This window comes from Panthera onca, chromosome X, assembly GCF_046562875.1.
Source record: "Panthera onca isolate mPanOnc1 chromosome X, mPanOnc1 haplotype 2, whole genome shotgun sequence".
Lineage (NCBI taxonomy): Eukaryota > Metazoa > Chordata > Mammalia > Carnivora > Felidae > Panthera > Panthera onca.
Genome location: NC_138357.1, coordinates 113,585,052 through 113,611,882, shown reverse-complemented (window position 1 = coordinate 113,611,882; position 26,831 = coordinate 113,585,052). Strand labels below are relative to the sequence as shown.

Below are 26,831 nucleotides of genomic sequence, written 5' to 3'. Positions count from 1 at the left end.
TGGCTCAGTTGGTTAAGCCTTCGACTTCACTCAGGTCATGATCTCACCATTTGTGGCTTCGAGCCCCATGTCAGGCTCAGTGCTGACAGCTCAGAGCCTGGAGCTTGCTTCAAACTCTGTGTCTCCCTCTCTCTTTGCCCCTCCCCTACTCATGCACTCACTCACTCCCAAAAAATAAACACATAAAAAATTTTAAAAATTGAATTTCCTTAAAAAAAAAAAAAGTCATAAACAGGGGCGCTTGGGGGGCTCAGTGGGTTAAGCATCCTGCTCTTGATTTCCTCTCAGGTCATGACCTCATGGTTCATGAGATAGAGCCCCCAAGTTCAGCTCTGCAAAGACAATGTGGAATCTGCTTGGATTTCTTTCTGCCCCTCCGCCGCTCACATTCTCTACTCTCTCAAAAGAAATACATAAACTTAAAAACAAAAAAAAAAAGTCATAAACCGTTCAAAAAGAAGCAATTGCATACTATTGAAAGTTATTTCATATTTTATTTTCTAATTGCATTAGTTTGCGTCCAACTGTTTTTACATAATTCCAAATGACCGGAAAGTAAACCTTTTAATCAGTCAGTACTAATTAGCTGTCATGAATCTACATAGTAAAAGAATTCATTAGACTTAAGAATAAAATATGACCAGAGCTATCAATAGCTATAAACTTTCAATGAAGAAATACAGAATAGTTGGTATTTTGCAAAAACATCTTTAAGCAATTTAGAGACTTCCTATCTGTTAGCCTTATGCTGAATGATGGTAACAATTATTTTAAATATTGTATTGACATGAATATATATATATATATATATATATATATATATATATTACAAGTTTTTTTTTTTTTATTATAGTAACCAAAGACTGCAAGTGAAAGAAATGACAAATAGAAAATATAAAGACGTGAATGTTCGATTTTATACGGTCCTGGATACCAAGTGAAAAGCGGCAGACACTGCTCTAGGTGCATTACACATATGGACACATAATCAACCCTTCCACCAATTCTGTCGGTACTCTTATCATCCCAATCTTACAGGTGAGGAGCCTGAAACTCCTACAGGTGAGAGAAGGTGCCCATGGTCACTTGCAGGTAAAGGGCAACGTGAAGGGTCGGGGAAAAGGCCTCCTGACCCCAAGGCCCAAGCTCTTCACTCTCCATCACACTGCCTAAATACCTGGCAGCTGGGGGGAAGAGAGGACCCAATCCAATACTCTCCAAATTCCTTGGTTCTCTCTGTACCTAAGAAGCTTGTATCTTAATGCATCTGTAGTGAGACTTAAGATTTTGTCCTTTTCTGAGTAGGAAGAAATAAGCAAGGATAAAAAAAAAAAAAATGACAGTTTAAGGTAAATCAACAACACAACATGGTGTGTAAAAGTTCATGGGAGTCCAAACAGTATAAATGAAACTTCTTCTTGCTAAGCAGGATAAAGATCTAAGCATTTCCTACCAACACAAATCTTTTTAATCGTTATGACAGGTAAACATAAAGAACTTTCATTCTGATACTTTAACTGTAAAGTTATAGTTAATATTGTATATTTTAAAATCTGTAAACAACAGAAATAAAGTATAAATCCACCTAGGTATTTTTATTTCAAACATGCTTTTACCTATTTGATTACTCAGTTGCTCTGAAGTCAATACTGACAGCAGTTTCTATCTACTAAAGATGTTATTCACCATCCTATAATTTAATATTTACACAAGATACATGAGATTAAGTTAAACTACAAGTCACAAGTTTTGTAACCAACTATATTCACAGCCATGATTATTCTGTAGATGTGGTGAGTAAACCAATGGCCAATCCTTAATAAAATACAAGAGTTTTCATCATGCATAGTTCACAGGCACCTTAAAAGGTGGCCTCTTAAGAGGCTGGATGTTCAAAAAAGATTCAACAGTCAAGCAATTAAATCCTGTCAAATCTTTTTTCACACAAATGCTTGTTTTGGTTATTGAGCCATTTTAGTAATACAACTTATTTTTGCTCTAACTGGAAGTAGAATAAACACTGCATGAAAAATGCAAGCCCATAAAATTCATTAGTAATACCTAATACCCTCTTAGCAGGAAGAATCATTATTCTTGGATTTCAAACATTTTATTTTCTTTCAGGGCATACCCTATAGCATTGTGTTATGGGAATCAAGGAGTATAACCAAAAAACACAAAACACAAACCAAAAACCAACCAAACAAAAAACTCAACAACACACATACAGATGCTAAAAAACTAAGGACCACTCCCATTCCTCATTTGAAATAAATCAGTAAATCTATACAAATATCACATTAAAGACAAGTTAGTAAAACACTTCTTCCAAGCAGTGTTGCATATGACCTACAACTTTACCAACCACTTAATAATCATTAGGGTATGAGATTTTCCAGGATGCAATGGCACTAGATTGAGCCATTATTACCTAGGCAAGGAAAAAAAAAATCACTAAAAAAACACATGAATGGGGGCCATAGTTGTAATTCAAGAAACTTGAGACAAATCATATTTGCTAGAGGAGGTAAGCAGAAAAAAATAATGCGTGAGTTGTACAATCCCTACCATGAACTACCACAGAGGCAGAGTTACTACATTCTTGGTAAAATAACACAGAAGGATCTATATATACCACAAATTTAGCAAAACACTTTTTTGTACAGAGGCCTAAATATCTTTGGAAGTTTAGGTTTTGATAAAGACAATCGCTAAGTCAATTCTTCAATGCTAGTTTCTTTAAGTATTAAAAACCAGCCCATGGTCTCAGATGCATTCCATCTGGGTAAGTGTTCAGAACTCCAAAGAATAAGAAACATGAATCGCAACTATACACTCATTTCTATTCTTTGATTTAATGTTTTATAGTACCTCAGATTTTGATTCCAGTGCTTGCACACTTAGGAATAAGCATGAGATTGGAGAAGATACTCTTATTTTTTTGAAGCCACATGAAGGTTTCTCTCCCTTGGTAGAACTTTTCATCATTGAAAACATCTCTGGAGACCAGGAGAATAAACGTTTCACAGCCTAAATGATGGATCTCTTCTTGTGAAGTTGCAGAAGATTTCAATGTAGCTAGCCAATAAATAGCCCAGCCCTTAATTTCATCTTAGTCAAGTTGAGAACAAAAAACTAAATAAGAGAAAATCCAAATTCCCAATAATATACAAGCAAAACAAATCTTTACACACAATAAAATACATCCTAAACACAAAGTAAGGGTATAATATACTCTGCAGCATGATATTGTCTTTATTGTATTTCTCAGCTGTAGCTCTTCCATTCAGAAATGAGAAACCATCTTTTCAATAAGTTGTTATTTGCTCCTTTTTTTTTTTTTTTTTTTTTTACCAGCTTAGGGATGGTTTGAAAAAAGCTTAATTATACAGTTGTTAGGAAATTAAATTTTCATTTATACATACTTTAAGTGTTTACAAAGCACTCAAAATTGCAGCTTATGTATATGACTTCTGAAATAAAATGACACTTTTAACAATAGTTTTGTTCTTTAAAAATTTTCTACATACATGCACATGATCAAAACAATCTTTTCTTGTTTGGGAAATTTCCTAAGCATAGTAAGAAAAAAAAATGGACAACTATAGCAATATTTCAATGTTAAGATGACTGGGTGCCACCTACTGTTTGATTCCTGTAACTACTAACCTTACAAATTAAAAACTGCTATTAAAACCCAGGTCCTAAAACCTGCATTTTGTAAATGCTTTTTTGTTGATATGTTTATAGTGGCAAAATAAGGTTATGAAAGAACATAAGTGATATCAAAATTAGTACAAAAATAGCCACATGCTACTTAAATATGAAAAACTGACCTAATCATTTTTTAATTCAAATGCAGATTTCTGCCTCTTTTAAATTGTATCAAAATCTCAAGGGAACATCTAAGTAACTGGAATATACAGAAAGTCAATGTACGGTCAACAGGCTAGTCAAAGTTAGGGCTTAATCAGGATCCATAATGAATGTACGGTAAATGGTTTATTTGGAACATTCATTTACTAACTGGAAGTGGTCAAAGTAGGAAAGGCAGTAATGCATTTTTCTCCTCTTTTTAAAAAATAGTAGATGTGGTCTTTTACCTATAAGCTCGAATACATCAAAAGAACAAAGGGGGCTTAACATTTCATGTAAGAGAATTCGGCATTACCAGTTTTTCAAGAAATACCTTAGAAACAAATCAGTCTGCTTTAACAAATTGCACTCATGCTAATAAATTTTAATCTTCTTTAACAGGTCACAGCCAAAATCCAAATTGTTGGAACAATCCTCAGAGAAATTGGAATGTAAAATGTTGAATTCAATTTAGATCTGGAAGGGAAAAGAACATCAGATCAAATGAAAGAATTCTTATATTCCAGAAGTCTACCACATAAGGGAGACCTGCACCCCCTAAGGCTATCTTTGAAGAGGAAATTCTCTACACCAGGTTTTTCTCAATTACAGTTTGCTGCCAGTAAATCTTTACAACTTCCTTCAGAATGTTATGCTATACAAGATGTTTTTAAAAAAATTTTTTTTAAATGTGTATTTATTTTTGCTAGAGACAGAGTGTGAGCAGGGGAGGGACAGAGAGAGAGAGAGAATGTGAAGCAGGCTCCAGGTTCTGAGCTGTCAGCACCGAGCCTGACGTGGGGCTCGAACCCACAAACTGCAAGATCATGACCTGAGTTGAAGTCGGATGCTTAACCAACTGAGCCACCCAGGCACCCCGTATACAAAATATTTTTAATAATATTCTTAATAAAGTTTAGTGTCTCTCTTTTGTGTTGGTGATGAGAGATTTTTTTATTCTGGGGGGGAGCAGATATGCAGGAGTACTATTTCTTTCTTTTAATGTTTATTTATTTTTGAGAGACAGCGTGAGCGGGGGAGGGGCAGAGAGAGAGAGAGAGAGAGAGAGAGGGAAACCCAGAATCCGAAGCAGGCTCCAGGCTCTGAGCTGTCAGTGCAGAGCCTGATGCGGGGCTTGAACCTACAAACCATGGGATCATGACCTGAGATGAAGTCAGGAGCTTAACTGACTCAGCCACCCAGGCGCCCCTAGGAATGTTATTTCTTTAAGAAAGGTACAAGTGTGACAGTTAGCAAATTCTCTCAATCTGGTTATAGGAAAGAAGGCTAGCATACCTATATACCATCTGGAGAAATGTCTTGGAAAAATAGGGTTCTCAGGTGATTAAAAAAAAGGCAACCCTTGCCTTTGCAAATGGTTCAGGGAAACTCCCAATTCCTTTAGTATCCACTGTCTTTAGCATCTCTTTCCCTGCCGGACTACAGAGTCCAGTTCCAAGGAATCACTGGCATAGATTCAGAAATTTTTTCTTAGAAAGTCTTAACCTTGTTTACTAGATCCTCATCCTTACACCTCTGTGTATGTGGTTTCATGTTCAAATGTGTTCTCTGCTTAGGTTAATTTCCAAAAATGCCTTCTACCCCAGCTCTAAAAATGTTTATATCACCCCTTAATGTACAACACAATTCCATGTCAGGTTCTTGTATATAATCATTAAATAATATCAATAAATCAATAATAATCATTAAATAATAAATAATATAATAATTAAATCTACTATCAAAGTATCATTAATTTAGTCACAAGAATTTTCTGGCTCAGGGTCTCCAAAGGGAAGAACATTGAAAAAAAGTATGATGTATTTATATAAAAATTCATAAACACATATACACATTGAAGAGATGTACTCAAATTTTAATTCACCATGAGCATTCGTAATGGTCTGAAGATGCATCAAAATATAAGATAGATTGATGGACGAATAAAGATAAGAGATATGGGATAAATCAACTATAGGAAAATGTTAATTACAGAATCTTGCTAGTGGGTACCACTTGTGACGCCTAACTCAGACTTCCCCAAGACCAGCCTTTGTAGTTCTGAAAGGCTCTGGTAATTCTGTCGCAGTCTTAGTCAGCAACTAACTTTTACTGTTAGCAAAACAGTACATTCTCCTCAAATACACCAACTCCAAACCAAGAGTTTGCCAACAGTGCATATTCAACGGATAAAATAGTGTACTGACAAATGGTCTCAATTTTAACAAGACTTTTAATATATGTTGTAATTCCAATGCTTCATATCAAGCTGTTCAAACAAGATTCTTCTTTTAACATACTAGTATTTCAATTGAGTAGGCATGTTTCTTTGAGAAGATCTTGTATTTCTTTCAACTGTCTCCTAAATTTCATAATAGCTATCTGTTTAAACACTCAAACAAGTTATGACTGCAATGCCTAGCATTCAGGTTGCCAAAGAAGATATTGATCTTTTCTGGAAGAAATGGTGAAAAAGATTATAAGAATCCTCAAAGTATAAACAGTTTGACTAACTGTCTGATAAATAATGAGCATTTTAATTCATGGACAAATCTTGAAATATATCCTAAGTATTCAACATTCTTAGATTAAACAAAGATAGGACGAAGAGCTGGTTTCTCTGTAGATAACTCAGAAACAAAAGTTGAAAAATGTAAGGTGCATCTACTTACATCATCAATGTCTTCATCATCGTCTCCAATGTCATCGAATTGAATTTCGTCATCATCTCCAGGACCAAATGTATCAGTTTCATTGATTTTAGCTAAAGAAACAATAACAAATACACTCATATAATCAAGCTGATATTAAAATGAGTAACTGTCCACTAAAAGAAGTGGTCTGTTGGGGCGCCTAGGTGGCTCAGTCAGTTGAGTGTCCAACTTCGGTTCAGGTCATGATCTCACAGCTTGTGGGTTCGAGTCCCACATCGGGCTCTGGGCTGACAGCTCAGAGCCTGGAGCCTGCTTTGGATTCTGTGTCTCCCTCTCTCTCTCTGCCCCTCCCCCGCTCATGCTCTGTCTCTCTCTCCCAAAAATAAACAAACACTAAAAAAAATTCAAAAAAAAAAAAAAAAAAGGAAAAAGAAGTGGTCTGTTGAATTATGAAAAGAGACTCTTAGGAGTCAAACTTAAATTTTAAGTTTTGTTATAAGAAAGATCCTCCTAACTTCTACCTAACAGCCCTACTATATAGAATTTTATACAACAAAATCTCAAGGTCGCTGCTAAGCCAAGATGGAAAGTATGAGTTCTAATTTTGTTTGCAGAGATTTTTTTTTAAGTCAGCTTTATGCCCAGTGCAGGGCTCGAACTCATGCCTGTGAGATCAAGACCTAAGCCAAGATTAAGAATTGGACACTCAACCAACTGAGCCACCTAGGCACCCCTAACAAAGGTATTTTTAATTCAGGGGGCACCTGTGTGGCGCAGTCAGTTAAGCATCCGGCTCTTGATTTCAGCTCAAGTCATACTGTCACAGTTTATGAGAACGAGCCCACAGAGGGCTCCATGCTGACAGTGCGGAGCCTGCTTGGGTTTCTCTCTTCCCCTCCCCTGCTTGCTCATCCTCTCTCTCAAAAATAAACAAATGTTAAAAAAAAAAAAAAATCCAATTCAGGGGCACCTGGGTGGCTCAGTCAGTAAGCGTCTGACTCAATTTCAGCTCAGCTCATGATCTCATGGTTTGTGAACTCAAGTCCCATGTCAGATTCTCTCTCTCCTCCTCTCTGCCCCTCCTCTGCTTTCATTCTCAAAATAAATGTTAAAATTTCTTTTCTAATTTAATACTTGACAAATATATTAGTTTCAAGTGCACAACATAGTTGATTTGACAATTATATACACTATGGTATGCTCACCACGACAAGTATAGTTATGTTCTGTCACCAAAGTTATTACATAATTGACTATATTCCCTATGCTACTTTTCATGTACTTATTTTAGATCTAGAAGTTTGTACTTCTTAATCCTTTTCACCTATTTCGCCTATTCCCCCAAACCCCCAGCAACCACTAGTTTGTTCTCTATATTTAGGAGTCTGTTTCTCTTGTTTGTTCATTTAATTTTCACATTCCAACGCTGCACGAAAGTTCCTTTTTCTCCCCATCTTCGCCAACACTTGTTATTTTGTCTTTTTGATACTAGCCACCCTGACTGGTATGAGGGGATATCTCACTGTGGTTTTGATTTGCATTTCCCTGATAAGTGATGCTGAGCATCCTTTCATGTCTATTGGCCATTTGTATGTCTTCTGTGTAAAGTGTTTGTTCAGAAAAAAAAAGTTATTGAAGAAAGAAAGTGTTTACTCAGTTCCTCTGCCCATTTTTAATGGGTTATTTGGGGGGGTGTTTGGGGTGTTAAATGGTAGAAGTTCTTTATGTATTTTGGATATTAACCCTTTATCAGACGTATCATTTGCAAGTATCTTCTCTCATTCAATAGGTTGTCTCTTTGTTTTGTTGGTTTCCATTGCTGTGCAAAGCTTTTTAGTTTGATGTAGTCCCGACTATTTATTTTACAAAGGTATTTTTAGTAAGGCAGGCTTCAGTCACACAAATTCTAAAGCCATTACAACTTACAACTATGCTTCAAAAAAAAGGTCAGAGCACAGGCTAACAACTAACCAATCACCAAACAGATTCACCAATCAGAAAATTTAGTCAAATCATGATTACCCCTAAGCAAGAAAATGAACCAGGACGTGCTAGTCCTATTCCCAGACATACTAGATTGAAAATGTCAAGTATAGAATTTCAGCAGAATTTTCATGCTTAAGTAAAATCATACTGTTTTTCTAATAATCTCCAACAGAGATAAAACAAACACAAAAAACAACACACAACGAAACAAAAACACCAAGTGAAAAATGTAGCCTTACAATATAGTATGTAAAGTACACTGCCCCTTTGGTGGGGTTATGAGGGACTTATTTTTGTTCAAGTTTTCCACATGAGAACGCGTAACTTTTTATTGGTGACAATGTTGGTTTTAAAAAATCCAATGGAATCCTATGATACCTAGGATAAGAACTGAAAACTGACTTTGTAAAAGTCAACAGTAGCTAATTACGATCACTGCTTCGTATTTAAAGTAGATGAATACTAACAATCTCTTGAGAAGGTTATTGTGAAATAAATACTGTAACAGTATTATTCTTTGGAATGGTATTATGCAAACGTTCAGAGTTTATAAAGTCTACACCAGGAGTGTAGTTATTAGGGATATAAGTTACTTTTTTTCTTAATGTATCCAGCATTATGAAGTATAAGCATGCATACTTAAATCATGCAAGCACTGAAGTAATATGCAAAATCCACAAAATTCTAACAAAATTTCTTCACCTAGTAACACCAAATACTAACACCATATGACAGGTTAATAAAACAACTCAGACGTTACCATGCTCTGGAAGCTCGCCATACGCCTTTAGACTTCTAGCTTCATCTGCATTGTATTTTAAGATTACATCAGCTTTATTATCCTGAAAGAGACAAGTAACTTTTAGAACTGATTATGCCAAAATATTATTTCATAAATTACTTTCAAACTGGAAAAAAAATTTAATCTCACATCTTTAACTTTTTTCACATTTCAGTTTCCTCCTCCCCAGTGTACTTGTTGTGAAGAGCACAGGATCATGTATGGAATTGCTGAATGACTATATTATTAATTATACTGGAATTAAAATTTTAATTAAGTATTAAAACAAAACTATAAAATAATACTTTTCTCCTACCCTCTAAAAAACATGCAGAACTGTGCCAACCCAATCTTTTTACAGGATGATTAAACAGTCTAATTAAAAAACAGACTGTTGTAATGACCTAAGGAAATTAATATATCTTTCCTTGAATCAATGGTTCTTAGAATATGAACTGATTACAATCTCCAGTGGAGCTTTTACATCTCCAGAAAACAGATTAATAGATGTGGAATGAAGCTCAAGAATTTGTATTTTCTAAAGCTCTTCAAGTGTTTCTGATGCAAATATACCAACACCTGCGGGGGACAAACTTAGGAATCCCCCGGGCTTACACCAATGGGTTAATAAGGCACAAAGAAATACAAAGTCAATAAAATGCTCACACCCGAGTTTGGGTAAACCAGATAGGCACTCCAAGAATAGGGGGGGTGCAAAGGTCCACAAAACAGGGAGGGGGTGCTGAGCCCCCCAAAATAGAAAGAGGCAAAGGTCTGAAATAGAAACGGTGCAAAGGTGCCCAATACATAGGAATAACAAGATATTTAGGGTGAAAGCACCCCAAATTTAGTACTATAGCAGAAAACTGCTTTCATAGGAGAATAGGGCCAGGTTAGGTAAATTGGTGAATTGAACTGTGGACAGCTGCATCTCAGGCAAAGCAGCCCAGAGCTGAGATGGTTAACAGAAGAAAAGGTATCTTGTTAACCCTGAGGTTATTCCCCTTCTGTATCATCCCCTAGGCCAGCAAAGATAAACAGGTGCGGAGGCGCCTCCTGTCTGCTGTTAACAACCATCTACCCATCTGCCCGGTGCCTGGATTTTGTTTTGTATTGACCCAAACCCCAAACATCGTATATCTTCAAAATCCTAAACACCCACACGCTTCCAAAACTCAATCAGGAGGAAATAGAAAGCTTGAACAGACCCATAACCAGCGAAGAAATTGAATTGGTTATCAAAAATCTCCCAACAAATAAGAGTCCAGGACCAGATGACTTCCCAGGGGAGTTCTACCAGACGTTTAAAGCAGAGATAATACCTATCCTTCTCAAGCTATTCCAAGAAATAGAAAGGGAAGGAAAACTTCCAGACTCATTCTATGAAGCCAGTATTACTTTGATTCCTAAACCAGACAGAGACCCAGTGAAAAAAGAGAACTACAGGCCAATATCCCTGATGAATATGGATGCAAAAATTCTCAATAAGATACTAGCAAATCGAATTCAACAGCATATAAAAAGAATTATTCACCATGATCAAGTGGGATTCATTCCTGGGATGCAGGGCTGGTTCAACATTCGGAAATCAATCAATGTGATACATCACATTAATAAAAGAAAAGAGAAGAACCATATGATCCTGTCAATCGATGCAGAAAAGGCCTCTGACAAAATTCAGCAACTTTCTTAATAAAAACCCTCGAGGAAGTCGGGATAGAAGGAACATACTTAAAGATCATAAAAGCCATTTATGAAAAGCCCACAGCTAACATCATCCTCAATGGGGGAAAACTGAGAGCCTTTTCCCTGAGATCAGGAACACGACAGGGATGTCCACTTTCACCGCTGTTGTTTAACACAGCGTTGGAAGTTCTAGCATCAGCAATCAGACAACAAAAGGAAATCAAAGGCATCAAAATTGGCAAAGATGAAGTTAAGCTTTCACTTTTTGCAGATGACATGATATTATACATGGAAAATCCGATAGACTCCACCAGAAGTCTGCTAGAACTGATACATGAATTTAGCCAAGTTGCACGATACAAAATCAATGTACAGAAATCAGTTGCATTCTTATACACTAATAATGAAGCAACAGAAAGACAAATAAAGAAACGGATCCCATTCACAATTGCACCAAGAAGCATAAAATACCTAGGAATAAATCTAACCAAAGATGTACAAGATCTGTATGCTGAAAACTATAGAAAGCTCATGAAGGAAATTGAAGAAGATATAAAGAAACAGAAAAACATTCCGTGCTCATGGATTGGAATAAATATTGTCAAAATGTCAATACTACCCAAAGCTATCTACACATTCAATGCAATCCCAATCAAAATTGCACCAGCATTCTTCTCGAAACTAGAACAAGCAATCCTAAAATTCATATGGAACCACAAAAGGTCCCGAATAGCCGAAGTAATTTTGAAGAAGAAGACCAAAGCAGGAGGCATCACAATCCCAGACTTTAGCCTCTACTACAAAGCTGTAATCATCAAGACAGCATGGTATTGGCACAAAAACAGACACATAGACCAATGGAATAGAATAGAAACCCCAGAACTAGACCCATAAACATATGGCCAACTAATCTTTGACAAAGCAGTAAAGAATATCCAATGGAAAAAAGAAGAAGAAAAAAAAGTCTCTTTAACAAATGGTGCTGGGAGAACTGGACAGCAACATGCAGAAGATTGAAACTAGACCACTTTCTCACACCATTCACAAAAATAAACTCAAAATGGATAAAGGACCTGAAGGTGAGACAGGAAACCATCAAAACCCTAGAGGAGAAAGCAGGAAAAGACCTCTCTGACCTCAGCCGTAGCAATTTCTTACTGAAGATAAAAAGCTTCTGCACAGCAAAGGAAACAACCAACAAAACTAAAAGGCAACCAACGGAATGGGAAAAGATATTTGCAAATGACATATCGGACAAAGGGCTAATATCCAAAATCTATAAAGAGCTCACCAAACTCCACACCCGAAAAACAAATAACCCAGTGAAGAAATAGGCAGAAAACATGAATAGACACTTTTCTAAAGAAGACATCTAGATGGCCAACAGGCACATGAAAAGATGCTCAACGTCGCTCCTCATCAGGGAAATACAAATCAAAACCACACTCAGATATCACCCCACGCCAGTCAGAGTGGCCAAAATGAACAAATCAGGAGACTACAGATGCTGGCGAGGATGTGGAGAAACGGGAACCCTCTTGCACTGTTGGTGGGAATGCAAATTGGTGCAGCCACTCTGGAAAACAGTGTGGAGGTTCCTCAAAAAATTAAAAACAGACCTACCCTATGACCCAGCAATAGCACTGCTAGGAATTTACCCAAGGGATACAGGAGTACTGATGCATAGGGGGCACTTGTACCCCAATGTTTATAGCAGCACTCTCAACAATAGCCAAATTATGGAAAGAGCAGAAATGTCCATCAACTGATGAATGGATAAAGAAATTGTGGTTTATATACACAACGGAGTACTATGTGGCAATGAGAAAGAATGAAATATGGCCCTTTGTAGCAACATGGATGGAACTGGAGAGTGTGATGCTAAGTGAAATAAGCCATACAGAGAAAGACAGATACCATATGGTTTCACTCTCATGTGGATCCTGAGAAACTTAACAGAAACCCATGGGGGAGGGGAAGGAAAAAAAAAAAAAGAGGTTAGAGTGGGAGAGAGCCAAAGCATAAGAGACTGTTAAAAACTGAGAACAAACTGAGGGTTGATGGGGGGTGGGAGGGAGGGGAGGGTGGGTGATGGGTATTGAGGAGGGCACCTTTTGGGATGAGCACTGGGTGTTGTATGGAAACCAATTTGACAATAAACTTCATATATTGAAAAAAACAAACAAAAATAAAACCAAAATCCCCTTTCCCCCTCACGTCAAGTTAATGTTCCTAGTTTCTTTGTCTCCTTGTACATGCCCATCACGTTTACAAGCCTTATGATCTAAATAAATACGGGGCAAGGACCCTTATTTGTCTTTTTCGCGGACATTAGCCATCTCTTGTTTTAATCCTGCGTTTGTTCTTTTGCTAGTCTAAAAGAGAACTTTAGACCTAGAGTCTACGACAAACACCTACTGCCTTAGAATGTTCACACTTCTCCATTTGAAAAGAATCTTAGTTAAGGAAAAAGTGTTCAAGTTTATTATTTCAACTTCTAAAAGTTCTTTGAACCTAAATGTAGGTCCAAATGGCTACAAAAATGATCAGTGATGCAAGGGCAGTGTGATTCAAACCAGCACTTCTTCAGCTGTGTATGAAGCTCAGAGGGAAATTGTCAAAAGGCATATTCTGATTTAGGAGGACTGGGGTGGGGTCCAAAACCCTGCATCTCTAACAAGTTCCCAAAAGCCACTGATGCTACTGGTTCCCCGACCACCCTTTTAAGTGGCAGGGGCAGACAGGTGGCTTGTGGGAGATTAAGAATCAGAAAAGTTGGTCTTGACTGCCATTTTATAGTCAGAATGTTACATCTTTCTGAACCTTGGTTTCCTCATCTGTCAAAGAAAGAATTATTCTTCCTACTTCTGGGGTTATTTTAAAATCAAAAGAAGAAAATGGACATTAAAATGGTATTAACTGGGGTGCTTGGGTGGCTCAGTTGGATAAGTGTCTCTTGATTTCGGCTCAGGTTGAGATCTCACAGTTTGTGGGATTGAGCCCTGCAGTAGGTTCCGTGCTAATAGCGCACAGCCTACTTGGGATTCTCTTTCTGCCCCTTCCCTGCTAGCATGCACATGTGCTCTCTCGCTCTCAAAACAAATAAACATTAAAAAAATTTTTTTAAATATGTAAAAAAAAAAAATGGTATTAAAGCAGGATTTTCCAACCTCAGCACTATTGATATTTTAGGCTGGATAATTCTTTGTTGTAGGGGCTGTTCTGTGCAATGGAGGATGTTTATTATCACCCCTGGTCTCTATCTACTATATGCTAAGAGTACTGTCTCCCTCCCCTCGGCCAGCAAGTTTTAACAAGAAATGTCTCCAGGCAGTGCCAAATGTTCCCTGGAGGAAACAAATTCACTCACGGTTGAGAACCACTGATTTATAATAAAGATTTTAATTCTTTATTCTGGAATATATATTTTAAAAAATTAAAGTATGATCAAGGTTATAAGAATAGAAACATCACTCACAACACGATTAAATACATGGTGATGAGTTCTAACAGGTGGAAACCAAATGGATTGCACAGACCCACAATGAGCAGTCTCCAGGTTGAGATCATGAAGGGCAACTATCATTTTCTCTCCTAAGTGCTCATTCAAATTTAGAGCACACACTTCTATCATGGTTTGTACTGTAATTACTTGTGTGCCTTATTCTCTTCACTACCAAGCCATAAGTATTTTTTGGGATGGGAGTTTGACTCATTCAGCTGTATACACCACAGCAGCAGTTTCCATATTTTGATTTCAGTACGTACACATTAAAAAAAAAAAAAAAAAAAAAAAGAGGGGCGCCTGGGTGGCTTGGTCGGTTGAGCATCCGACTTCGGCTCAGGTCATGATCTCACGGTCTGTGAGTTCGAGCCCCGCGTCGGGCTCTGTGCTGACAGCTCAGAGCCTGGAGCCTGTTTTAGATTCTGTGTCTCCCTCTCTCTCTGCCCCTCCCCTGTTCATGCTCTGTCTCTCTCTGTCTCAAAAATAAATCAACGTTAAAAAAAAAAAAAAAAAAAAAAAAAAAGAAAGAAAGAAAGAAAAGAAAAACTGACATGTGAAGCCCACCCTAAGATTACATTTTTACTTTAACAAGTAAGAACACAAACAACACCACAACTATATAACATCATTCATTCCAATAAAGGGAACTTTTTAAATATCAAAAAGGGAAAAAGGACCATTTATAGCTTGATGGAAAATTCACACTGCCTATTATTTTTTCCACAGTGAAAATGTGGACTCCAGAGACTGGCCATTTGGGAACCATGATGACTAGTGTACTAGGCACAATATTGAAAACATAACTAGCCCTTAAGAAATGTTTGTCAACACAACAATCAAGAGCATGAAGAGGTGGAATTGGGCAAAAACAGTCATGACTTAAGTTCTAAGAATTAATGGCTCATAAATACAATCAAGTGAACAATGAAAAAAATTATTATTATTTTTTACCTGGTAGTCTCGGAGACCAACCAATATAATGTCTGAGGTATTTATCCAAACCTAAGAAAGAAAAGTCACTGCATGTTACATTTAAAAATACAGAATCAAAGCCACACTTGGTCAGTCTTTCCATAAAATACTATTCACTCAACTGTGGGTGAAGTACCTAGATTCAGAATTAGGAAAAAAAACAACCCAAAAAACTTTATTAAGCAGGTGAGCACGTTTCAAATCTGTAATTTGGAATGTTAAAACACACACACACACACACACACACACACACACACACACACACACAGAACGATCTTATTTAACTAAACGAGTTCATTAATTCCAGAAGAATTATGATTAGAAATTTAGTAATTTGTAATAGTGAATTACTCCAGGTGGTTAGTTATCTATCCATTATATGTGAGAATATAAAGTTAGAAATGTGTTTTCTCCTTCCCTCCCTTCCTTCAACCAGCCCACATACACAAAGCTGGCAAACCTCCTTAAAATAACCCATAAAATCAGTCAGAGGGACTTTTACCCAACTTGACTAATAAATTGGCCTTAACACCCACTATGATGGGAAATTAATCATTACTTTCCAAGGAAGCCCATCCAGCATCACAATTCCAGAAATTTAGTATCACCATAACACTTAATGTAATTCATATTGAAATTTTCTTAACATGTTTTACAAGGATTTCCCCCACCCTCAAATCAGAATCCATACACGGGCCACCTACCCCATTTAACCATTAGGTCTCTTTAATCTCCATTCAACTGGAATAGTTCTCACCCTCAGCCCTCTTGCTGCTGCTGCCCATTTCCCCCAACTTTAAGGTCACTAACCTTGTAGTAAGGGTCTGGACATTTGTTTTACAGTCTCCCTTAATTTGGATTTGTTGATTGATTCTTCATGACTAGGTTCAGGTTAAACATTTTGGGCCTAACAACATAGGTGACGTAAATGAGTCTTTAAATGGAATCCGTATAAAGTTATCATCATGGAATTAGCTGTTTCGATTTATCATAGTATATCACTGTTCTACTGAAATCTTTGAGTAATTTACAAAAATGAGGTCCTTGACTCATAAAAACTATAGAGCCATTTCCCCCCATTAATCATAATTTTAAAGTAAAACAAATCTCCACACCTACCTTTTTCCTCAATTTCCCTCTGATGTGACATAACCTCTTTACACCATCAAAACACATCGCTTCTAATCGTCCATTTCCCAACATTTTGATTACTTGAGCATATTCTTGGGGGAGAGAAAAGAAAAGTGTATGGGATACTGTTCAACTTTTCATACAACAGCAACTTAAAAATTCACATAAAATGCACGAGAACACAGGGGCACCTGGGTGGCTCAGTCAGTTGAGCATCCGACTTTGGCTTAGGTCATGATCTCACAGTCCGTGGGTTCAAGCCCCGTGTTGGGCACTGTGCTAACAGAGCCTGGAGCCTGCTTTGGATTCTGGGTTTCCTCCCTCTCTGTCCCTCCCCTGCTCCCGTTCTGTCTCTCTCTCAAAAATAAATAAAACATTAAAAAATTTAAAAAAAAATTGACTAGAACACATAGGTATATTGGTTAGGAATAAATGTGTAGTAAAATAAATACAAGGGAGTGAAAAACCAACCCAATGGCAGAACCAGAATCTAGATTCCATAATGCCATTTCTATGGCAAACTGTCTTTACTATCAGAAATGCTTTAATTATCTACTGATTTTGAGTAAGTAGAATGACTATGGTCTTCTTAACTGTATGCTTTAAAGTTTTATTTATTTAAGTAATCTCTACATCCCACATGGGCCTCAAACTCATGACCAAAGTCAAGAGTCACAGGTTCTTTGGACTGAGCCAGCCAAGCACCCCTTAACTGTATGCTTTACTTTTGGAGATCAAGGTGGCATGTCCCAAAATGTACATCACACCCCATCAATCTCTCACACTGGGATCCTCTCCCAATTTTGGATCTCCTTTCCCTCAAAACCTTCAGAAGCTAATTCCAACATAATTTTTGGTATATGTGACACATAAAAAGTAGCTTTAACGTTAGTAATGTCTTTGTGAAATTAGATTTCATTATTAGGGATTATTCTAAAGTTTTTGTGAAGCCAGAAAGATACTTAGGCAAAATGCCAAACTTTTAATCAAAACCTTCCCAAAAGGAAACCCAGGAAGTCACGCAGTTTTATTGCCACTTGGAAAACTGAGAGGATGATGAGCATTCATTAGCTTGCAAAGGGGCCGTCACTAGGGGGCAAGGGAGGGTATTGCTTCAGAACTTTGAGCTTACTCAAGTTGTGCGTTAAGACTGACTCTCACAGAGAATATCCACTGATTTGTAAATACACTGAGACTTAACTTTGAAAGGCTCAACTGTGGGGCTGACACGCTGAAGTGAGTTGCTCAGACTACAGTGAACCTAGAGCCTCAACATGGTAGGCCAACTCAAAGGCAGTCTGTCTTCCAAAGTGGGGAAAATGAAAAAGCGATGGTCACAGTAAAATCAACTATTAACGGAGGGAAGAATGAGAAAGGCTAAGAAACTGAAAGGTCTTTTAGCCATAATATGTGTTTCATTTTTAGTGGCTTATATATACACAGCCATGAACAAATTCATCAAAGTTCTATAAAAGGATAATCGAATAAAGTTCTTTGTTAAAATATGCTGGAAATTATTGCAATAACTGGACAACTTCAAAAATAGATTATATACTACGTATATAATGTATTCATGCTAAATTGTCTGAGCGTGATAATTCTATTGTGATTATGTAAGAGAATATACTTAAGAAACACAATAAGGTAAAAGTATCATGAAGCCTGCAACTAACTTTAAAATGGTTCAGGAAATACACACACACGAAGGGTTTAAGGGAATTCATTGCATTAATACTGCAATTTTTCCGAAGCAGCTTTTGAAGTTGCTCAAGGGTTGTGGGGCACCTGGGTGGCTCAGTTGGTTAAGCGTCTGACTCTTGATTTTGGCTCAGGTAATGATCTCATGGTTTGTGATACTGAGCCCTGCATGGGGCTCTGAACTGACAACACGGAGCCTACTTGGGATTCTCTCTTTTCCCTCTCTCTGCCCCTCCCCTGGCTCGTGCTTTCTCCTCTCTCTCAAAATAAATAAACATTAAAAAAAAAAAAAAGAAAGAAAGAAATTGCTCAAAAATATGGGAAACTAGTGTTATGTATCTTAGTTTGGAAAGGTCAATTGTTTGGTTTTATTGTATTCTGTTTTCTGAAATTATATACTAATAGTACTGGAGAAATGAGGCCAAGGCCTCTAACTCATCCCTTAAAAATCCACTGTCTAATGAAAATACTATGTAGCACCATTTACTGGGTGGCTCAGTCAGTTAAGTGTCTGACTCTTGATCTCAGGGTTGTGAATTTAAGCTCCGCGTTGGGACTCCATGCTGGGAATGGAGCCTACTTAAGAAAAAAAAAATCTACGAAATCATGGAATTGTTAACTATAGCTTTTGAGGCTTAGTTCTTTTTTAACTGTACAATTCTTTCTTAGTTATGAATATCCATGCAAAACAATGAAACCTAGAGGTTTATAAAAATGCTACCAATAGGGGCGCCTGGGTGGCTCAGTCTGTTGAGTGTCCGACTTCGGCTCAGGTCATGATCTCACAGCTTGTGAGTTCAAGTTCCACGTCGGGCTCTGTGCTGACAGCTTGGAGCCTGGAGCCTCCTTTGGATTCTGTGTCTCCCTCTCTCTCTGCCCCTAACCCACTCGCATTCTGTCTCTGTCTCTCTCAAAAATAAATAAACATTAAAAAAAAAATTTTTTTTTTTTTCAAAATGCCACCAATCAACACACACAGAGCATACCAAGAATTGATTACTAAAAGAAAGGCTCTAGAGAGGTGGGGGGGGGGGGGTGAGAAATGGAGGACAAAGAGGAACACATGATTTCATTGCTCAGGATTACAAAGTTATATCTTTTATGTTTAGAAACTGAAAAGTCCCTATTTTAAAAAAGAAAACTACTACTAAAAAAACCCCCTCACTTACAGAAACGCTTACCCTGTCCATCTTCTTTAAACACCAGCTCTCTCTTTTCAGATTCATTCTCATTCTTACCTCTGCGTCTATTTTTACCTCCTTTACCTAATGGTTTTAAAGAAAAAGACATTAATTATTTGCAAAATAGTAAAGAAACTAAATGACTCACAACACGCTTTTAAAAAATCACTTACATTTAAAAATTCACTTAATGTGGTCACACAATCATATTACATTTACAATCTCCAATCATACTAAACACACACATAGCATTACTCCCCTACCCTTCTTGGAAATTCCTTTTGGGTTATTTCTGTCATAAAATACAAACTGCAAGCAGATATTATATAAAAGTACATAAATCCCTAAGGACATCTGCATTCAATGACCAAAATTCCTAGATCATAATGACCACTGGTTGAGCACACTGCTCAATGAACCCCTCCCACAGGTGCCCACAAAGGCCAGGGTGGGAGATATTATAATTATAATGAGTTACTGATAGATTTCTAAATAAATAAATAAATAGTCCCCCACCCCTTTTACCAGACTTCCCCACGAAAGGTCTGAGTTCAATTAGGATGACTGAAGGTGAGGGGGTCAAGTTACAGCTCCTGGAATGGGATATACTGATTTTGTTGTGGAGGGAGAACAACTCTGGCTACTTTCAGAATTTGAATTCTACCTTATAGCTGTAGCAAAGATTCAATGAGCCAAGTATTTGAAGTTAAAAAAGCAAGTTATTACTGCCTGAACTTGGAAGCAAACAAGATGTCCTTCAGTAGGCAAATGGATAAACTGTGGTACATCTACACAATGGAATGTTTTCAGGGCAGTGAAATTATTATTCTGTATGATAGTGTAATGGTGGATACATGTCACTATACATATGCCAAAACTCATGCAATATACAGCATAAGGAATGAACCTTAATGTTAATGTAATCTATGGACTTGGCTAGGCTGGTTGGGAGAAATCAAAGGCCAGATCCTACTAATATATATACTGGCTCATGTTAACAACATGCTGGGGGGGAATATGAGAATTCTACTTTCTGTTCATTTCTCTACAAATGTAAAACTGCTCTAAAAACAAAGTCCATTAAAAAACAGGGGCATCTGGGTGGCTCAGTCAGTTGAGCATCAACTCGATTTTGGCTCAGGTCATGATACCAGTGATGAGGGAAACAAAGGCAAGAAAAATGTAGTTTAAATTAAATCCCCTTACAGCTTACAGCCCACTCTGATAGATACCAGAGACCTGCAGCATGTAACATTCCACAAGGAGTTTATGGCTGCCTTAATGTCGATAAATGTTTACATGATATGAAACACCCAAAGCAACTGGAGCGCCTGAATGGCTCAGTTGAGCGTCTGATTAGCGTCCAACTTAGGCTCAGATCATGATCTCCAGGTTCATAGGTTAAAGCCCCACATAGGGCTCTGTGCAAACAGCTCAGAGACTGAGCCTGCTTTGAATTCTGTGTCTCCCTCTCTCTCTGCCCCTTCCCAAGTCACACTCTTTCTCTCTCAAAAATAAACATTAAAAAAAAAACAAAAAAAAACCCCAAAACTAAATGCAACCTTATCTTGACAATAGCTAAATCTTCAGGGTTCTATAAGACTCTGCTTTCAGCATACAGAAATTCCTTAGAAACTATCTCTATCCCCCCGCCCACTGCCTCCACAAACTTAAAAGTGTATCATCAGTCTCTCCTCACAATCCCAGCGCACAGCTCTTTCTACCCACGGATCCTGTCCCCCGTGTTATAATAAAATCACCTTTTTGCACAAAGACATCTGAAGAATTCTTTCTTAGCCGTTTGCTCATGAACCCCACTTCAAATTTCATCACTAAGGTTGTGGGATCATGCTGAGCATGAAGCCTGCTTAAGATTCTCTCTTCTCTGCCCCTCTCCCTTGCTTTCAAGCAAGCGCACTCTCTAAAACAGGGATGAAATCAGCAAAATCCAGACAGTGGGGGCAAAGGAAGACAATTTGTTTTCCTCACTAGATACCTTATTGGGGGGGAAGGGGGAAGAATCAGATAGATGGGGAACTTAAAGATTTTTTAACAGACTTAAAAGACATTATCTACCAATAGCAAGGTGTAGACCAAATCTGGATCCTGATTTGGTGTGGATGGTGCTGGTGCAAGTTTAGTTGTGAATTGTGTCTGGGGCCAGGAGGTAACTACCTAAATGTATATTATACTAGTATACTTTTGTACATATGTATATATTCAAAATTCTTCAAAATGTAAATTTAAAAATGAATACAAGGTGAAGAAGAGTAGAAGGCTACCATTGGTGTAAAAAAAGAAAAATGCATATTCATATTTGCTTGTATATACATAAAATACTTCTGGAAAGGCATATGCAAAAAACAATGACCACCTGTGAGAAGAACTGTTTGGCAACAGGACATGTTCTAGAAAGAGACTGCACTTTTCACATTTTGAAATTTGAACTGCGAATGTATTTACTATTCAAAAATTTAAAAAAAAATACTTCAACCAAAAGCAGAGGTATATGATCCTTTAGGTGGGAAAACTGGTAAAAGGTTATTGTCCTTATTACAGGTACCAAGAAGCAGGCCTAACCTAGCCATAAAGAAAAGACAAACAGGAACAATATTTCTGAGATGGAAACAAGAGAATTATGACCAGATGTAGAGGGAGGGAAAAGCAAAGGATGAATGGAGCTTTCACAAAAAACTTCTCAGGATCTCAGACTACGTAAAATGAGGGAGTTAGAACAGAAGATGTAAACACCTCCACCTTGCTTCTACCATTTAGAATTCTAGATTCTTCTAACTCCTGATATCCTTAAAAAAAACCCGTAATTCTCCCTCTCCCTTTGTTTTTCATACTTTCAATGATGACAATACCCATCACTTCCCGACTCTCTTTTTTTCTTACAGGGCCACTTGCACTATTTTTTTTTTTTTTAAAAGTTTATATATTTTGAGAGAGAGAGAAAGAGACAATCCCAAGCAGGCTCCATGGGGCTCACCTGGGGCTCAAACCCATGAACTGTGAGATCATGACCTGAGCCGAAATCAGGAGTCAGATGCTAAACCAACTGAGCCACCCAGGTGCGCCACCACTTGCACTATTCTGGATCTTTACCAGCCCCCACCCCACATTATGCCTATTCCTCTGGAGCTTCATTAATTCCAAAGTCCCACCATCTGCTAACCCACTTTCTAAGGAAATTAAATTTTCTCTTACCTATCACTTCTATGCTAATTTTGTATCTCAGCCCCTCTACTTCAACTAAGCATTGGTTTCATATTTACAATGGGTCCAGTGAATGGGCTACTGTCATCTCAAGCTCAAGATTTTATTCAAAACTCATTTTTTCTTTACAAAACTGGTCCTTAATCAATACTCCCGTTTCTGTTAGTGGTAACATGATCACCTTACGGAACATAAATCTCTCAACCTATAAACAAGCCAGCCTACCTCTCAATACTTCCCTTCCACTATCTTATACTTCAATCCAAGCAGATTTCTCACTGTCCCAGTAACTTACCCTTAAGTTACTATGCCCAAACTATGCCTATGAGACAGGTACTATTTTGTCTTTATTTCACAAGAGATGATAGTCTTTGAAAGGTTAAGTGACTTATCCAAGGCGATATCACATGAAGTGAGATCTGGGATTTGAAGTGAGCAGTATGTCCCCACTTAACTATACTCTTAATCACTATATGATAAAGTCACCCATTTACTTGTCATAATCACCCTATGAAGTAATAACATTTATCCCCAGTTTACCAGGGAGTTCACTGAAGATCAGACAATTAACTCATTTATTATTTCAGGGTGTGTGGGTGAAGAGTCTCAAACCTGATCTTTTTGTTCCTGACCCTCATATTAGAGTCTCTCTCCACAGCACTTTGTTCCCATTCCAGAACCCACTAAACCACATTGATGGCCATTTTCAAAAGGTAGGAGAAAGACTGTAAGTGGTAGTGATACTAAAGAACTCATGGAAAGAACCTGGAAGCAGCAAAAGGTTCATAGTCCAAACAAAATAATGAATGTGCACCTGGCCACTGCAAAGACAGACACATTAACTTCTAGAATCCAGTGAACTTAATGAGTCCTAGGGGCAGTCTCGTAATGCTTTGTGCTATTGTCAGGTGGACCTCTATATCCGGACCCACCCAGAGTCCTTAGAGTTCAGTATGTGAGGCATTCTTCAGGGAAACCCAAACTGCTTTCCTAGGAAGAGTAAAGTTATCTCTGGCTTCAAGCCATTAATCATTCAAGCCAGATCTTCAAACTAGAGTGAAAGCTCCTTTAGGGCAAGGATCTTACTGGCTTTGTTTACTGAATTATTATATACAGAGCTGGGCAATTCTTTGAATGAATCCGTCAAGGGTAGTCTATACATTCCTAAAGGAGGGGCAATTTTAAAATCAAAGGCAGTAACTTCCTCAAAGTGTGGGAACACCTTACCCCAAATGGTTGTCATGAGTGGACCAAAGGATACCCTTTTTTTCTGAGGTAATAAGCTAAAAAGAATCTAGAGGATTCTAGAGGAAATAAGCTGGTGACAATCAGTCCAAAGCAAAACTCATTCAACACACAGTTCATGGCAATTTATATCCTTGTGAAATCACCACCAAGATTATATTCAGAAGACTTCTGGCTCTTCCAATAAAGAAAAACAAAGAAAACCCCATGAATTTATTTCTACATTAGTAAACCTCATCTTATAAAATCCAGGGGTCTTGAAAAGCACTGTTCCTCTAAGGTAACAGATTGGTTTTACATGTAATGGAATGATAAACACCAAATTCAGAATGGTGGTTACTTCCAGAAACAGGAAGACAGGGGAAGAGACCAAGGGTTTTAACTGATCCTGTGTTTTAATTTCTCAAGTTCAGAATAATGGATTCCCAGGTGTTCACTATATTGTTATATTTTTCGTACGCGTCAAATATTATTTATAAAGAATGATCTATTGCTTGCCAATTCATCAGAACTAACCATACCCTGATCACTCCCCTATTTTACTGCCATGTAATGGAATACAACTTTAAAGGAGGCTAGTGAACTAGATGTGATTTAATGTATAAGTTTAATGCAGAAGTCCTGTTCCCATAGAACCTATTATTATTCATCCGAGAGTGAAGTCAACAAAAGGAAGGTGACTTAATCCAACAAGTATTTATTGAGCATCTACTAAGTGTCAAGTGCTAGCAATTCAATGTGATTAAGACAGATACCATTACTGTCTATTATAGCTTACAATCTAGTGAGGGAATTGGAAGCCTCCTCACTAGAAATAAAAGGGAGAATGAGATACTTACTGAGGTGATCCAATTACCATCTAAGAGGAAATAAGACATTAGACAGGTTACCCCAGAAAAATTAACAGTAAAATGCTACAAAAAGGGTCTGCAAGCTACATTTTGAGATAACTGCACCAAATCTTGCACAGAACTGCAAGCAAGTACCCCAAGGGATAAAATGAGTAGCCACAGAGGCAAAGAGGAAATCAGGTAAAATCCCTGGAGCCGTCTGTGAAGTAGAAAAGAGAACAGAAGTAGGCCTGGGTCCAGGCAAGGGTCTGAAGGATTAATAACCAAAGGAAACTTCCCGTGGGTTGTGTAATACGCTCCTCTTCTGAGGGAAACACAATGATTTCCCTGTTTCTACTGGCACAATTTCCTTGGAGAAATTATAAAGATACTTAAAAAGACAGAAGTCTCCTGAAGTCTAAAAAAGGGGATAATTTCTTTAAGACTCTTCCGCTTTTAGGTAGATTAGGCCTTCCATTTTGGAAGTTCCAAATAAACATCTTCAAGACTGATAATTTGTGGACGTTTAGCCTCAGAATGGAGAAAACTTAAAGGTCTTTACTCCTAATACAATATATACAAGATCTGAAGCAAAAATAAGAAAACCTGGTTAAATATGAAAGTGTTCCAAAAAAAAAAAAAAAAGGTAAACGCCGTAAAGGGATGGGGAAGAGTAAATCTCTAGACATGAACCCTAAATATGTAAATACGCATTAAGGTTTCAGTCACTGTGTAAAAGGGAGAGGGAGTAGTCTCAACAACACTCAACTATTTATAAAGAAACCCATGCAGGAGTACCTGATCACTAAAGCAGGCATTACTCTTTCAAAGTTAAGAACTGCTTCCAGGGCTTAACTCTCGTTGCCCAGGAAGGCCAAAGGCTCCCATTTGTGAAACCCTGGCCGCCCGGGAGAGGTCTCCCCACAGGTCCATAAAGCGCCGCGGTCAGTCTGGCGCGAATCGGGAGCAAAAGCCCACATTCTCCCGCAGGAGGCCCTACAAAAATGGCGTCGGCTCCACCCCAATGTGACCAAACTGGTACACAAGAGTAACTTCTCAGCTCCTTTCCCAAGCCCCAAACCGCGTGTGGATCGTCCAGCCGCCTGCAGGCAGAGAGGAGTGTAAGATCACTGCGGCCTGGGCAATACGGAGGGCCGCGGACAGGACCGGGCCGAGCGGAGTCGTGGTCCCGGGGTCCAAGGCAGCATTACCTTTATTCTTGGGCATGGCGGTGACGGCGGCCTCCCGGCGTTTCCGACTCCTATCCGAGTGGTGGTGGTGGCGGCGGCAGCAGCGACTCTTCCGAGGGGCCCCAAGGGCGACGCGTGGGACCGCACGGTACCAAACAGCCAAGCGAGGCCGGGTCGCGTGCGCGGGAGAGTCTCGCAACCGACTTCTTCCGAGATCCGCCTGCGCCCACGCTCAGCCGCAGCAAATGGCGTCGCGACTGCTTGCGTCACTTTTCCCCGCCTCCCAACGCCGGCTGACCCGCCCCCACCTCTCCGGCCCTATGGCGCAGGCGTGGCCGACTGACCCCCCCCCATTGTTAGGGCGGAGGGTGACGCGCTTTTGAAGCGTTCGCGGTAGTTCGCAGAAACACGCAGGGGGCGGGGCCGTGAGCGGGGAGGAGAAGGAGTCACGGAGGGAGTGGGCGGGGCCCAGGCGTCATAGTAAAGGACGGATTCAGTTAGCGCCCGCTGCTGGCTGACATCAGACCTCTCTGCTGCTTTGTGACAAACCCCTGTCTCTGGGTTTGAGCTGCTGACTCATTAACTAATCTCACAGCTAGTTTTAACTTGGCCCTTTCACCCGCCCGACCAGGTCTGGGGCCCTGAGGGGAAGGGCAAGGCTTTCCTGTCATTCCCATTACCCAGGCATAATATCTGCATGACACTTCTTATTACTTTATAAATATGTCTTCCCTACCTCACTGTAGGCAGAGATTACATCTGTTGCTTACTATTCCCACCAGTTAGCACAATGTCTGCCACACAGTGGGTGCTCAATATACACAAGAAGGGAGGGAGGGGAGAAGACAAACTCAGTGTTATGGGCTGAAATGTGCCCTCCCAAATTTCATATGTTGAA

At 38.6% G+C, this 26,831-nt stretch overlaps 1 protein-coding gene across 1 annotated transcript; it reads right to left on the bottom strand.

The window, feature by feature from the left end:
• Positions 1 to 474: 474 nt before the first annotated feature.
• EIF1AX (eukaryotic translation initiation factor 1A X-linked) lies at positions 475 to 26,204 on the bottom strand. Its single transcript, XM_081793411.1, has 7 exons — positions 25,955 to 26,204; positions 19,450 to 19,533; positions 16,559 to 16,662; positions 15,419 to 15,469; positions 9,256 to 9,337; positions 6,528 to 6,619; positions 475 to 4,332 (listed from the first exon to the last, which is right to left on the bottom strand). Exons 1-7 carry the CDS (start codon positions 25,968 to 25,970, stop codon positions 4,327 to 4,329), a joined length of 435 nt encoding a protein of 144 aa, XP_081649537.1. The 5' UTR covers positions 25,971 to 26,204; the 3' UTR covers positions 475 to 4,326.
• Between the last annotated feature and the right edge of the window lie 627 nt (positions 26,205 to 26,831).

Excerpts from the sequence above, each read along its gene's own strand:
- EIF1AX (XM_081793411.1), bottom strand. Across the intron at positions 9,338-15,418 it reads TTGGTCTCCGAGACTACCAG|GATAATAAAGCTGATGTAAT; the intron begins GTAAAAAATAAT and ends TGTCTCTTTCAG. Across the intron at positions 6,620-9,255 it reads TGGCGAGCTTCCAGAGCATG|CTAAAATCAATGAAACTGAT; the intron begins GTAACGTCTGAG and ends TTGTTTCTTTAG.